General features: G+C 47.8%; 1 protein-coding gene and 1 non-coding gene across 2 annotated transcripts in view; one reads left to right on the top strand and one right to left on the bottom strand.

Moving 5' to 3' along the window:
• The window catches only part of Poln (DNA polymerase nu), an 85,730-nt gene that overhangs the window by 9,009 nt on the left and 60,703 nt on the right, over positions 1–16,018 (bottom strand). The window contains exons 16-18 of the mRNA XM_090343922.1: positions 15,305–15,391; positions 13,828–13,942; positions 4,673–4,755 (exon numbers count right to left, since the gene is read on the bottom strand). Coding sequence (XP_090200048.1) covers positions 4,673–4,755; positions 13,828–13,942; positions 15,305–15,391 — 285 coding nt within the window. The remainder of the gene's footprint in view (positions 1–4,672; positions 4,756–13,827; positions 13,943–15,304; positions 15,392–16,018) is intronic.
• LOC150056047 (U6 spliceosomal RNA) lies at positions 7,278–7,384 on the top strand. Its single transcript, XR_016537524.1, has one exon. It is a non-coding gene; the product is annotated as a U6 spliceosomal RNA (small nuclear RNA).

Raw genomic sequence — 16,018 nt, 5'->3', positions numbered from 1 at the left:
GGGTGACATTAGTTCTTGCTTTTCCAGGACAGAGGGAAATCTGATGTTCTGTTTCCTAACATTCATCCAGGAAGAGGGAGAAACTTTCTGGAGCCTTGGTGCATCCTTGATGTCATTTGGCTAGAAAGGAAAAGCTTGCAAAGCCTTTTGGGACTTAAGATAGTACATTATTCCCTTCCCAATTTATGGGTTTTGCCACATTTTATTTTAATAATATATACATCTTTCTATCACATTCTAGTCACTACCTTTCAGCCATGGGCATACTGTGGGCATATTGCTCTCTTGCAGAAAGGACTCTGAAGACAGCTAGACTACATAGCCAGGTCAGCCAGAGGGACTGGCTTCTTCTTGCTAGGTCTTACCTCCCATCTGCCATTAGGCTCTTCTGTATAGTTTTAGTTTTGATATTGCAGTTCTTAGCTTTATACTTTTCCTTTCCCTGCAATTGTTAGGAGAACGTTTTCCTCCACATCCTCGAGTACACTGATAATAGCAGCTTTGAAATCCTTGTCTGGCGGGCACCGGTGGCTCACGAATATAATCCTAGCTTCTCAGGAGGCTGAGATCTGAGGATCACAGTTCAAAGCCCACCTGGGCAGGAAACTCTGTGAGACTCTTATCTCCAATAAACTACTCAGAAAAGCTGGAAGTGGCCCTATGGCTCAAGTGGTAGAGCATTCACCTTGAGCAAAAGAAGGTAAGGGACAATACCCAAGCTTAGAGTTCGAGCTGTAGGACCCGAAAAAGTGCAATCAATCCGTGTCTGTCCATCTCAGGATCTGCTGCCATAAAAGCCTTTGCTCCTGAGCGTGGTCTTGCTGCCCTGACTCCTCACATGCCTAGGACTTTGAGATCATGTCCCAGCTACCGAGACTATGTGGACACCAGATTCCGCTCTATTCTTCACAGGGTTACTTTTTTCTAGCAGACAGTTAATGTGGCCAAAATCAAAATTTAGTCTATCTCCTTGGGGCCGGGAGTTTGGCCTAGTGGTAGAGTGCTTGCCTACCATGCACAATGACCTGGATTAGATTCCTCAGTACCACATACATAGAACAAGCCAGAAGTGTGGCTCAAGTGGTAGAGCTCTACCCTCGAGAAAGCCCAAGGATAGTGCTCAGACTCTGAGTTCACGTCCTAGGACTGGCAAAAAAAAAAAGAAAAAAAAAAAAGAGTCTATCTCCTTGCAATAGCTAGCAACTGAAATCTGAGATGAGCTCTTTGAGCCTTAGCTGGCTGAAGTTGTTTTTATCATGCAGTTAGTGGTGAGGCAGCAATGAGAATTTGAGCTGCTCCCTAGTTCTCTTCCTTCTGGAATTTCTTCCTTCATTTTCCAGACTCACTTGGCAGCCCCAAACTCTGTCCTCTACTTCTTCAAGTCTGTGTGAAGCTGCAAGATGACGGAACACCCTGGACCACCCCTCTCTTCCTGTATTCCCTGGTTTTCTGTTCAGGGCTTTCTGGTAATTTGTAATACTGGAGTCTTTGGGCAGATTGGTCTGATGGGAGCTGCTTGGCTCATGTTAGAAGCTTCACCTCTCCTGAATATATATGGCTGCTTTCTTCTGCAGAGCTGCTAGGCTATCAGAATGGCACAGGCGGTCAACGTCCTGCTCCTTGCAGAAAGCCTGCTCATGAGGCTGTTGGACTAAGTGTAGCATGAGAGGGGCTGAGACAGAGGCAGAGGCCCTGGGCTGCACCGCTCTTCGCCCTGCGGTGCAGAAGCCAGCACTCTCGGGCTTCTGTTCCTTCCCGAAGGCAATGACTCTTGGCTCCTGGCTTCTCTGGTCTGTTTCATGTGCAATGGTTCCTTCTTTCTTCCTTTGTTGTAGTCATGTGTGGGACTGTCTCCCACCCTGTATATCCAGGATTGCTTGGTAGGGGCACTTAGCACTTTCCACCCCTAAAATAATACAAAACACAGTCTGACTTTTCCCAGATGGCTAATTATACCCTGTGCGCATGTATGCACACACGCACATCTGCTTACACAGCACTGTACAGTTAGCCTTAGGAAGACATTTTTCTCTCAGTGCTGCTGCACCATACGCTGTCTCTCCAGATGACCAAGCCCCCAGCACCCAGCAGCAGGTGGGCTGCTCCGGTGGACAGACTTCCCTGCACAGGTCCAGTGCTTACTGCTCGGGCAGCCATGCCCCCTCCAGCTCTAGGGTAATCCTTGGGGCTCCCTGTGTACTAGGGAAGCACAGGGTTGGGCTCAGTTCTGATCACGCATCTCCTGGACCAGCACCTGTCCAGTCCTCTTGGCACACAGTAGGCCAGCATCTCCATACACTCAGCACCTGCAGACTGTACTGTCTGGGGGTGAAACGACCAGAGTTTCGGTGTTAGGCAGAAAGTAGGAATGGGCCTGGGGGCTTAGAGGTGGCTTCTGGGGGGGTCAGGTTTTTGCTAGGCTCAGAGATGACTGGAAGCAGCCCAGCCGGCTGTGTGTGGGGTATCCCAGCAAGTTAGCAGGTGCTGAATTTGGCTGACTGAAGGGGATACAGTGGTCCACCATGGGGGTCTAGGCTCCAGGTGAGCTCCAGGTGCAGGATCTGGGGTGGGTGGCCTTCCCTGGGCTACAGGAGGCTGAACACCCTCTCCCCATTTCTCACGGCCCCGCGGCTTGCTCTGTCTTCATCAGAGTCCTCACTCTTCCTTCCATAGAAGGCTAGTTCTGTGGCCCAGCATTCCGTCCAGGTTGCCCATATGTGGCTTCTGTGGGGAAATTGCTGCTCACCACAGACAGCTGCCCAGGCCAAAGCCCCTCCTTGGCTTTTCCCAGGGCATGTGCCATCTAGGAAGCTGGTAGTTCACTGGGCTTCTTAGCCCTGCTTATCAGCAAGCTTGTTTCTAACAGAGACACAGCCCGAGCAAGCCAGGCAGCCAGCAGATAAATGGTAAGTCTGGCTGTCGGGGGGGCTGGGAACAAGAGGGGCAGCAGAGATGTAGGCTTTGGGTGGGAGCCCCTGTCACCATCAGGGCTAAAAGCAGCCAAATTACCCCTTTACCAGCATCGCAGCTCATGACTCACTGCTTATTTACAGCACATCTTTTCCTCTCCAGAGAAAGTAAAGTGAAAGCTCCAGAAAGAGCTGCCTTTATCTGGGGTGGCTTCCTCCGTGAGGATGAGTGGCCCTAGCCTCCTGGGAGGGGACAGGCCAGGTACCCTGAGGGGAGCTGCACATGCATTCCTGGCTCGTGGGCTGGCCCCAGGCAGGAGGGGTGAGTGTTGGGAGACCTCTGGGACTGGCTGCAGACATAGCACAGCTCTGAGGCAGGACCTAGACAGGGGGCAGAGGGCACAGATGTGAGTTTCTGGTGTCACATGCAGCCCCAGCCACCTGAAGAGGACATCTGTGGAAGAGAGGACAGGCGTCGAGGTTGAGGGCCTCTTATGAGGCTGCCTGGCCAGAGACGAGGGTCAGGATTTAGCAAGGGCAGGTAGGGAGGCAGCCCTGTACCTGCAGAGCCACAGCACATGGCACATTGTAACCAGGCTGCAAAGTATCAAGATCAGATGCAGTTGGCAGAAGGTTTTGCTCCTATTTCCCAGGCAAGTTCAGGGCTCAGCTGGGAAGTCGGTGGAGGGAGGGGGCCAGGCAGCTCTGAGAAGTCACTAATGTCACCGATCTCCTACAGCTCAGGTCCTGGGCACCCAGTCTGCCTTCTAGAATAGCCTTGGAGATTGCCCAGTGAGGACCACATGCTTCTCTGCCATGCAGCAGACCCGATGGGGCTCCTGCTCTGGTTGGCTCATTCAGGTTCCATGTGAGACCCTGAACAGAAGAGCAGACCTGGCTCATGGAAACTGAAAGAGAAGAAAGTGGAGCCCACACCAGTTGAACCTCGGGTGAGGCTGAGCCCACAGTCCAGCCTGCATCCTAAATGTAGCTGGCAAGGGTTCATTGGGGCTATGAGGTAACAATGGATTTATCTTTTGTTGGTTGTAAGGCTTCAACCCAGAGTCTGGGTATTGCCTACGCTCTTTTTGTTCAAGGCTAATGTTCTACCATTTTGAGCCACTTCCAGTTTTCTGATGGTTAACTGGAGATAAGTTATGGACTTTAAGCCTGCCCATGTGGGCTTTGAACCACAATTCTCAAATCTCAGCCTTCTGAGTAGGCAGAACCACATGTGTGAGTCACCAGGACTGGGCAACTATGGATTTTCAGGTGTTTGTGGCTCTTTGTTGTACCGAGATGAGTAACTGATATGGCAGGATGAGACAACTGAGCAGGGGAGAGGTGAGTGAGGACAACTCCGGAGTGGTGAGCTCTGTGTAAGCAGTGCACTTCCACGGAGGGAAGGCTGCATGCAAAGCCCTAAGGGCCAAGGGGCTCTCACAAGAAAGCCCTTGCTGTCGAGAAGGAACACTGTGGTCCCCAGAATTGCTGGGGTGACAGGCTACCTGCTGCTCTGAAGTCTGCACTGCGATGTGTGTAGGAACAGGTTTCGGAGTCTGAGAAACAAGTCCTCTTCTAGGTGTCTCTGCACTACCTCCTTGGTTCAAGGCAGGGTCCCTTCATATCCCTGCTCTTCTAGGGAAGGTTGGCTATGACACTGAGATGGTGATGTGCAGTGGTCTGACTAGTGATTAATGTCATAAATGTCACCGTCATGTTTGTGTAGACAACACATACGCAGATGCCACTGGCTGACCTACCTGCTCCATAGACTACCGAGTACACCACCTTCTTGGTCTGTTCTCTGTCTGTGAGGGTCACACGCTCCATGGGAATGTCTTTCCTGCGTAGAAAGATAGCATGCTGTCACAGACAGCTGGAACTACCTTCAGAGGGGTCTTAGTCCACCTCACACCCCTCATCTTCTCCTGTCCTGTGGGCAGGAGAGACAAGATGTGCAGCCTCCAGTTTTCTAGGCACCCCCCCAAGACACACACACACACACACACACACACACGCACACACTTTTCTCTGACCCCTCGATAGCCAGGGACCAAGCAACTTTGCCGCTGCCACAGGGGTCACGTGGACACCTAGGGACAAGAGAAACATCTAGAGGCCAGAAGTTTGACTGGTGGTAGAGTGCTCGCCTGCATGAAACCCTGGGTTTGATTCCTTAGTACTATATACACACAAAGAAGTTGGAAGTGGTGCTGTGGCTCAAGTGTCAGGGTGCTAGCCTTGAGCAAAATGTGTCCAATGACGGTACCCAGGCCCTGTGTTCAAGACCCAGGACTGGAAAAAAAAAATCATAGAGCCCTTCCTACTCTCATCTCATGTGGCCCTTTTCCTCACTCAGCCAAGGGCTGGGGCACCATTCTTTGTCCTTTCTTTTTTCTTTGGTCAGTCGTGGGGCTTGAACTCTGGGTCTGGGTGCTGTCCCTGTGCTGTCCAGTTCAAGGCTCGCGCTCTACCACGTGAGTCACAGCACCACTTCCAGGTTTCTGGTAGTTTTTGGGGAGGAGAGTCTCATAGACTTTCTGCTGGGCTGATGTTGAACCGTGATGCTCAGGTCTCGGCCTCTCAATTAGCTAGGATTACAGGGTGAGCGGTGAGCCCCCAGCATCTGGCCTCTCTTTGTTCTTAGTGTTCTGGGATAGTTGGTTCTCTTTCTGATGGTTTTGTTCGGCTTCTGAGGTGGGAGGACCACAAAGCTGCCTGCTTCATCCCTTCCATTTATCCATCCGTTTCAGCATTAATTCTGAACATCTAGCTTGTAAATACCAACCCGTTTCCAGTTCCCCTGCACTGCTGCCACTCAGTTGATTATCTCACCTTTAAGCTTGGCATTGTTCAGACTGTATTTAGACAGGAAGCTAAAAGCCGAGATGCATATGCTCAGAAGAAACACATGCCAGCTGCTATGTCACACTGTCCACTCCCACTCCTTGCCTTTACTTTGGAAGTCCCTACAGGCTCCAATCCTGCTCCCAATAAAGTCATTGCTGACAGATGTGTTTAGAGATTTCCAGCACCAACCCACCAACAAGAAACCAGGAGCCTAGATTGTGTTGCAACGCCACTGTGTAAGGCCAGCTGTCATGGAAGCAGACAATACCTTTGTTGCAATGGCAGCTTTATGGGATTTAACAAGGTGAATACCAGGAGGTAGAAACGTGCTCTGTGGGGAAGGGAAACCCGGGACACACAAACAGAGAGAGGAAGAGGGAATAAATGCAGTCATTATATTCAATGTGCATTATGAAAAAGCTGAACTCTATGACTTGGGAGTATGATGGGAGGAAAAAATGGAAAGAAAGATGGAAGGGTAACAAAACCCAAAACACTCAATAAACTATCTTTTGCATGGAGGGAAATGCAAACAGAAATCAGAAAGTGTTCAATGAAAACTATTTATTTATGTCACTGGGGTTTAAACACAGGAACTCAAGCATGCTAAGCAAGGCACTCTACCACTTGAGCCATACCACCAGCATTCTTGCTTTAGTTACTTCTCAGATAGGGTCCAAAAATAACCAGTAAAAAATAAGAATGGAGGCATGGCTCAGAGGTATCATGTCACAGGAACGTTCTGAGAGAAAACCCTTGGGAATAAGACCCTCCATTACTTCTCCAGCCCTCACAGAGGACAGACTCCTGATAGGGCCAAGTGAATCTGTGACAGAATGCCTAACATAAGCAACTTAAGGAAGGAAAGATTAATAAAACATATAAAGGCCTAGCGAGGCTGAAGAAGAGAAAGCACAAATTATCAATACCAGAATAAAAAGAGAACATCATTATAGACCTTACAGTAATTAACATGACTAAATAGAGAATTGTATAAGCAACTTTGTGCCAATAAATTCAGAAATTTAGATGTGATGTGTAGTAAATTCAGTAAACATATTGCCAGTCTTTTCAATTTCTTTCTTTCTTTTTTGTTGAACTCTGGGCGTGGGTGCTATCCCTGAGCTCTTCAGCTCAAGGCTACCACCCTACCCCTAGAGCCACAGTGCCACTTCCAGTTTTCTGATGGTTAACTGGAGATAAGAGTCTCAAGTCCTTTTGTGCCCGGGCTGGCTTTGAACCTCGATCCTCAGATCTCAGCTTCCTGAGTAGCTAGGATGACAGGCTTGAGCCACCACGCCCAGCTTTAAAATTGTTAATTTTCTTGCCTCTGTGACAAATGTCTGAAAGAAACAGTTCAGGGAAGTACAGATTTGTCCTGGCTCATGGGTGCAGTGCACTGGACTCCACTGCCTCTGACCCATGGGAAGGCTGAACAGCACAGCAAGGAGCATGTGGCAAGAAAAGGTTAATCTTGTGCACAGAGGCGCGAGACAGACGGAAAGGGGCCCAGGAACGCTGGCTTCTGCTGCACCCATACTAGAACTGGAGTGATATGGAGAAGATGAGCATGGCCTCTGCACAAGCATGACACGCAAATTTGTGAAACGTTCTATATTTTAAAATTCTGATCCATAGAAGGGAAGGGGAATCACAGAAACAGCAGGGCAAAGGATGAACTAATGCAACAATGACACTTACTGGATACTATGTAGGAAATGAACTTTACAACTGGGGGTAGGGTGGGGATCTGGGAAAAGCAAGAGAAAATAAGGGAGGGGGTAACAATGGTCAAAAAAGAAATGAACTCATTACCTTATGTATGTGACTGTAACCCTCTTGTTCATCACCTTCACAATAAAAGAAAAGAAAAGGACTCAGGATAAGCTATGAGGACAGTCCTCCAGTAACCAGCTTCCTTCAAGTAGGCCTCATCTGAGAAGGTTTCCCTCACGCTCTATAGTACCATCAAGTTGTAGGTCCAGAGCTGGACGTCTGTGACCCACGCCTGGACTCCTAACTGCTCAGGGGGCTGAGATCTGAGGATCATGGTTCAAAACCAGTCTGCTCAGAGAATTTCATGACACTTTTAATTCCAATCAACCATCAAAAAGCTTGAAGTGGAGCTGTGGTGCATAGTGGTGGAGCACTAGCCTTGAACAAAAAGGCTCAGAGACAACACTCTGGCCCTTAGTTTAAGTCCTAGGACTGGGGCCGGGAGCGTGGCCTAGTGGTAGAGTGCTTGCCTATCATACATAAAGCCCTGGGTTCGATTCCTCAGTACCACATACATAAAGAAAGCCAGAAGTGGTATTATGCTAGCCTTGAGAATGAGTTCAAGCCCCAGACTGGCCCAAACAAACAAACAAACCAGGACTGATGCATGTGTGTCTCCCCCCACCCCCAAAGATCCATCAGTGGGTTAACCCAGTGATTGGGTCGGAGCCCTTATGATTCAGGCACCTCTCAGCCTCTCAGTGAGAACATTTTTTTGGAACCTAATATCTAAACCATAACAAACATAAGCCAAAAATAAAACAATAAGTAGTAGACAATCTGAGCATCCATGTGTGTCTGCCTGGGCTGCATGGCAAATGTGAGGCAAAGTTAAGCACCTTAGCAAGATCTTGCTGCAATATGAAAAATAGAAAACAAGGCAGATGATGTGACTCTTGTCTGTAGTCTCTTAGGGAGGGGGAGATGGAAAGAAGTTTGATTCAAGGTCAGCCTGCACAAAAAATTCTTGATAATGTCAGGCTTGAAACATTGAAACTACTACAGGAAGGAGGAGGAGAAATGTTAGGACATATTGGCATAGGCAGAACTTTCTGAGTAGAGATCCTAGAGCTCAGTAAATTAGAGAGAGAATCAACAAATGGAATTATGTCAAACTAAAAAGTTTGTGCATAACTAAAAACATTGTTACTAAGCTAAAATGGCAGTCTACAGAATGGGAGCTATTTATCAGCTCTACATCCAACAAAGGCCTAATCCAGAATATACATGGAGCTTAATTCCCAATCAGTAACTCAATAAATCCTCCCAATCAATAACTCAATTAATATGTGATCAAAGGAGCTAAATAGACACTTCTCAGAAAAAAGCATCAAGTGTCACCATTAAACACAAAAAGAAACAACATCCCTGGCTGTAAGGAAATGCAAAATCAAAACAACATTGAAATTCCAGCTCACTTCAGTAAGATTGGCCACCATCAAGAACATCAACGAAGGGCAGGGAGGGTAGCCAAGTGGTAGAGCGCTTGCTTGGCATGCATGAAGCCCTGGGTTCAATCCCTCAGTTCCACATACACAGAAAGAGCCAGAAGTGGTGATGTAGCTCCAGTGGTAGAGCACTAGACTCGAGAAAGCACAAGGACAGTGCTCACACTCTGAGTTCAAGCCCCAGGACTGGAAAAACAACAACAAACAAACAAAAGGCTGGGGGTGTGGCCTACTGGTAGAGTGCTTCCCTAGCATGCACAAAGACTGGGGTTCGATTCTTCAGTACCACATACATAGAAAAAGCCAGACGTAGTGCTGTGGGTCAAGTGGTAGAGCACTAGCCTTGAGAAAGACCAAGGACAGTGCTCAGGCTCTGAGTTCAAGCCCCAGGACTAGCAAAAACAAAACAAAACAACAACAAAAAACCCAACTAAACATAGAACTTCTGTATTATCCATCCATTCCATTCTTTGGCATTTACCCAGAACCTAGCATGTTAGGACACGGTAAAGACACCTGCACATACATGTTCGGTGATGCACTACTCACAATATCCAAGTTATGGCAACAGCCCTGATGCCCTACAATAGATGAGTAGATAATGTGGCACATACAATTCCATACAATGGAACTTTACTCATCTATCAGAAAGAACAACATGTCATTTGTAGGGAAACAGAGGGAGCTAGAACAAATCGTGTTAAATGAGGTAAGCCAGGCTCAGAGATGGATAGATTGTGTTTTCTTTCATATGTGGAAGTTGGATCTAAAATACAAACAGACTTGATAGCATATATAGGGTTATATACATATATACACACAAACAGACTTATAGGAGGAATCCAGTGGTGTAACTCCTTTGAACAACGAATGAGGTATTTAACAAGATGAATACCAGGAGGTAGAAACGTGCTCTGTGGGGGAGGGAAACCCGGGACACACAAACAGAGGGAGGAAGAGGGAATAAATGCAGTCATTACATTCAATGTGCATTATGAAAAAGCTGAACTCTATGACTTGGGAGTATGATGGGAGGGGAAAATGGAAAGAAAGATGGAGGGGGTAACATTGATCAAGATGTACTGCACTCATGACCTGACTTCTGGAATTGAAACCCCTTTGTACAACTACTTAATAAAAAATATATACATAGCCAGGCGCAGTGGCTCATGGTGCTTGGACTCTGGGCCTGTGTGCTGTCCCTGAGTTCTTCAGCTCAAGGCTATGGCCCTACCCCTTGAGCCACAGGGCCACTTCCTGTTTTCTAGGGGTTAATTGGAGGTAAGAGACTCTTATCTCCAGAAAACCAGAAGTAGTACAAAAGCTCCTAGGCAAAAGAAAAGAACAAATTAGAGTTGGGTGCGGTGGCTCACATCTGTAATCCTAGCTACTCAGGAGGCTAAGATCTAAGGATCAAGGTTCTAGAAAACGGGAAGTAGGGCTTAGATCAAGGGTAGGGCAGTAGATTTGAGCTGAAGAGCTCAGGGACAGCACCCAGGCCCAGGGGTAGGGCAGTAGCCTGGAGCTGAAGAGCTCAGGGACAGGGCCCAGGCCCAGAGTCCAAGCTCCATGACCCACAAAAATTAAAAAAAAAAAGAAGAGCATATTAGACAAATGGTTCATAGAACAAAAAGAAATGATCAATGAATAAGAAGTTTGGCTCCCAAGCTGGGTGCCAGTGCTCATATCTGTAATCCTACGTACTCAAGAGACTGAGATATGAGGCTAGAAGTTTGAAGCCAGAATGGGCAGGAAAGTTCACGAGACTATTATCGTTATTAATCACCAAAAAGCAGGAAATGTGACTCAATTGAGAGAGTGCTAGCCTTGAACAAAAAACTCAAGGAGAGCATCAAGACCTGGGACGTGTCTATACACCACACACACACACCCCCCCCACACACGCCACACACACACACACACACACCACACACACCACACACACACACACACACACACCACACACACCACACACACACACCACACACACACCACACACACACACCACACACACCACACACCACATACACACACACCACACACACACACCACACACACCACACACACACCACACACACACACACCACACACACCACACACACACACACACACCACACACACACACACCACACACACATACACACACCACACACACATACACACACCACACACACACACACACCACACACACACCACACACACGCACACACACCACACACCACACACACACCACACACACACACACATCACACACACACACCACACACACACCACACACACACACCACACACACACACCACACACACCACACACCACACACACACACCACACACACCACACATACCACACACACACACACCACACACACACACCACACACCACACACACACCACACACACACCATACACACACCACACACACACACACACACACACACACACCACACACACACACCACACACCACACACACACACCATACACACACCACACACACACACACACACCACACACACACACACCACACACCATACACACACCACACACACACACCACACACCACACACACACACACCACACACACACCACACACACACACACCACACACACACACACACACACACACCACACACACCACACACACACACACACACACACCACACACACACACACACACACACCAAATGGATTCAGTCAAAGGGACACAGTTACTAACTGAAAGAAGGTCCCACAGGGTAGAGTGCTTGCCTAGCATGCATGAAGACCCGGGTTCGATTCCTCGGTACCACATACATAGAAAAAAGCCAGAAATGGTGCTGAGGCTCAAGTGGTAGAGCTCTAGCCTTGAGAAACACAAGGACAGTGCTCAGACCCTGAGCTCAAGCCCAGGACTGGCCAAAAAAAAAAAAAAAAAAAAGAAAGAAAGAAGGTCCCACAGCCACAGCCGGGAGCAAGGTGGCTATGGCACTTACCCCTGGCAATGAGTTGATTAACCCTCAGGAAAGTGAAAGGGAAGCCCCACTCCTTCATTCACCCAACCAGAAAGCACTAAACAAAGGAGGTTCTGCGAGGCCTTAACCCCACTGCTGCCTAGTCCTGCTTGTCACATCATGTGACCAGTGACAGTTGCATCTGTGGCTATGGGAGGAAGTGACTGACGGCTAGATTCTGTCCTTTTGTCAGGGATGGGGCAAGTCCAGCCAGAGGAGCTCGCTGGCTGTCACCACAAGCTACACACCAATTTGTGGACAGGGCATTCACCAGACTGCCTCAGTGAACAAGGTGCTCAGGTAGGCATTGGTGGAGACTGGATGTAGAGGATAACAGTTTGTGCCCAGCCTGGGCAGAAACATCTGTGAGATTCCATTCCCAAAACAGCCAGCCTGGGCACAAAAGGACCTCCAGTTTACCTCTAGAAAATGGGAAGTGGGGGGGCCAGGAGTTTGGCCTAGTGGTAGAGTGCTTGCCTAGCATGCACGAAGACCCGGGTTCAATTCCTCGGTACCACATACATAGCAAAAAGCCGGAAGTGGTGCTGAGGCTCAAGTGGTAGAGCTCTAGCCTTGAGAAAGTCCAAGGACAGTGCTCAGGCCCTGAGCTCCAGCCCAGGACTGGCAAAAAAAAAAAAAAAAAAAAAGAAACTGGGAAGTGGGGCTTGCCTCAAGGGTAGGGTGGTAGCCTTGAGCTGAAGAGCTCGGGGACAGCGCCCAGACCAAGTTTAAGCTCCATGACTCACACAAAAAATAAATAAATAAAAATTAAAAAATGGATTGTTCTAACTTTCTGATGAAAGGTGATATTTCTATCATTATGAAATATCCTCTTTTATCTGTAGCATCTTTTAAAAAATGTTGACATTTGCTTTGTACCAATCTAGTACATTAGCTTCTTCATGTCTAGGTCTTACCTTCAGTCTCTATTGATATTAGTGTCTACGAACAGTTGTAATGTGTCCCCTCTCTCTACCTAATCTGAAGATTTCTGCTTTTTCACACACTTTAAAATATTCAGTAAAAATATGTTACACACAAACACAAAAGTGCCTAGATTTTATTATCCAAATAAAAAGTCTCTGGGTAATGTTTTTGGCTAAAGGCACAGGCAAGCCTGGACTCTATACTATTCACTCACTTATTTGTGAGCCCCCAAGCTTGGTAGGCCCAGGAGGGAGCTGAGCTAGGCTGCAGTGGTGAGGAATGGAGCTGGGCTGGGGAAGATCAAGTGGTTGCTACAGAACGTCCCTGGGGTCATGCTTGCAGGACAGAGCTGAAGGAATTTAGGGAAAGAGTTTCTGAACCTAAGGGAACATGGTTGAATAATGTGGGCATTTGTACGCTGCCAGCCAAGGAGGACAGCGTAGGCCAGAGAGCACCAGTCGCTGGCCTGGATAAGGGATGTAGTCTTGTTAGGTCTCAGGTGGTGGAGCTGCACTGCCTAGACAAATCCAAGACTGTCTGCCTCTGCAGTTCTCTCAGAGAGAGCCTGCCAGCTGTGGGCCAGGTGCTACTGCCCCCTGAAACTGGTGGGGATGCAGAGAGGACATCTGCCCTCCTCTGCGAAAGCTGCGGCTCACTTATCCAGGGCCTGGGCTCCCTCTTCTTCCTGTGCGACTCGCACTTGCTATTTTTCTAATATTCCCTTTACGTGCCTGCTTATAGTGGGGAAGTCATCTGTTTTTTAATAATTAGGAAGCTCTTGGCTTCTATCTTCATTTTTCAACATGATTAACCACTAGAGAAAAACTTAATTTCTTCCTTGTAAAAATAGTCTTGGAATAACTTCAGACTTTTAAAATCGTGTCAGTAGTCTTGTAGAACGGATAATACTGTGGCTTGTTATCTTACCACTGTGCAGTCAGGGTAGAAAATACATCATCTCTTTCAGATTCCTGGAATAACTTCAGAAGTTCTGGATCCCCAGATAAATGTGCAAGAATGCGCAGCTCAATCTGTGAAAAGTCTGTGAGGCAGAGTTCTGGGTTAACTCCCAAGCTAGCAGCCTGCCTCATTGTCCCCAGCCCAGATCCCCTCCGACCGCCTCCCTCGGGGTCGAGGTCAAGGTCCCCCCCTTCCACCTGCCAGATTCCTCTGCCTTGGGGCTACTGGCCACCATCTGTGTGGCAAATCCAAAATCTTGTTCTGCCTCTTGTGAGGCCACCAATGTATCCAGGTGGGCAGTGCCCATTAATCTTCCCATTCATTCATTCATTCATTCATTCCACAAGCCACAATTTTAGAGACTTCTATGTGTTAGGCTCAGTGCATGGGATGTGTTAGTGAATGAAACAGACTGAAGTCCCTCTCTCTATGGAGCTTAGAATAAATGATGTGGGCTGGGCACTGTGGCTCACGCCTGTAACCCTAGCTACTCAGGAGGCTGAGCTCTGAGGATCACAGTTCAAAGCCAGCTGGGGCACAAAAGGACCCAACACTCTTATTAACCTCCAATTAATTCCATTAATCTCTAGAAAACAGAAAGTGGGCTTGGCTCAAGGGTAGGATTGTAGCCTTGAGCCGTAGAGCTCAGGGATAGTGCCCAGGCCAAGTTCAAGCCCCATGAACCTCCCCACCACACACACACAGAGAATAAATGATGTGGAATGTCAGAGGTGAGGAATGAAATGGTAGTTTGGTTTGGAAGTGAGTGGCTGCTGTTACTTTTCTGCATGTGCCAAGATTCTGACTGATGAAGAAAGTGACACTTCAAGTAAGCAAAGGTGCTCAGATGGCTGGGAAGAGAGAGGCTACAAGGCATGAGGTACAGGAGGAGTCCCTGGGCCAGGTGAGTGCTCTGAATGAGCAGCGGGAGGGACAGAAAGGCCCGACAGGGACAGAGGCAGCAGAATGGGTATCTGAAACCTAAATGCAGCAAGGCAAGAGAGCCTAGAAGCCAAAGATTTGCTATTGTTTAATGATTATAAGAAATCACCATTGCAAGCTGGGCACAGTGGCTCACGCCTGTCATCCTAGCCACTCAGGAAGCTAAGATCCGAGGATCACCGTTCAAAGCCAGCCTGGGCACTAAAGAACCTGAGACTCTTATCTCCAATTAACCACTAGAAAACCAGAATTGGGCTGTGGCTCAAGGGGGCAGGTCAGTAGCCTTGAGCTGAAGAGCTCAGAGACATCATCCAGGCCCAGACTCATAACTGATTAAAAAAAAAAAGAAATCACCATTCCATATTTCCTTTAGGGATTATTTTTTGAAAAGAGACCCTATATGTGTCTTTGAATTATTTGGTTTGCAAACATGTGACCTGCACAGCAGTGCACAAAGATGGTGACAATAGCACATGGAGTTTCTTCTCCTCGCTATACCTACCTGCTGCCAGGAAGGTGCAGCCTTCCGAGGAGACAAACAGGGACCGTGGTGAGATGGTGAGGCTCCCCTCCTCTTCATCTGCATGGTCTTTCAAGAGCATGTGGGGAATGAATTATTTTAACATCAATTTTGTGACAGCTTGTATTAATATCATTTAAAAATAACATTACTTCTGAACACTAATGAGATTTTCAGCTAGTAAAATTTTCGGTGGGTCTTGCCTACACGCCTAGCTACTTGGGAGGTAGACATTGAGAGGATCCAGTTTGAGGCCAGCACAGGCAGAAATGCGAGACCCGATCTCAATCAACAACTGGACTGAGTGGAATGCATTTGTCATTCTAGCTGCGTGGGAAGCATGAATGGGCACAGTGTGGTGCAGGCTGGCTGGCCTACGTACACATGTAATAGTCTATGTAAAAAATAATGAAGGAGCTAGGCGCGGGTGGCTCAAGGCTGAAATTCTAGCTACTCAGGAGGCTGAGATCTGAGGATCACAGTTCAAAGCCAGCCTACTCAGAAAAGCCCATGAGATTCTTTTTTTTTTTGCCTGGTGGCTTGGACTCTGGGTCTGGGAGCTGTGCCTGAGCTCTTCAGCTCAAGGCTACCGTAGTACCCTTTGAGTCACAGCCCCACTTCTGGTGTTTTCTAGTGGTTAATTGGAGAAAGGAGTCTCATAGACTTTAATGCCCGGACTGGCTTTGAACCACACTC

Source organism: Megascapheus bottae, chromosome 13, assembly GCF_031878675.1.
Source record: "Megascapheus bottae isolate mThoBot1 chromosome 13, mThoBot2.hap1, whole genome shotgun sequence".
Lineage (NCBI taxonomy): Eukaryota > Metazoa > Chordata > Mammalia > Rodentia > Geomyidae > Megascapheus > Megascapheus bottae.
Note: the sequence above shows the minus strand (reverse complement) of the source record. Positions and strands in the feature narration are given on the sequence as shown.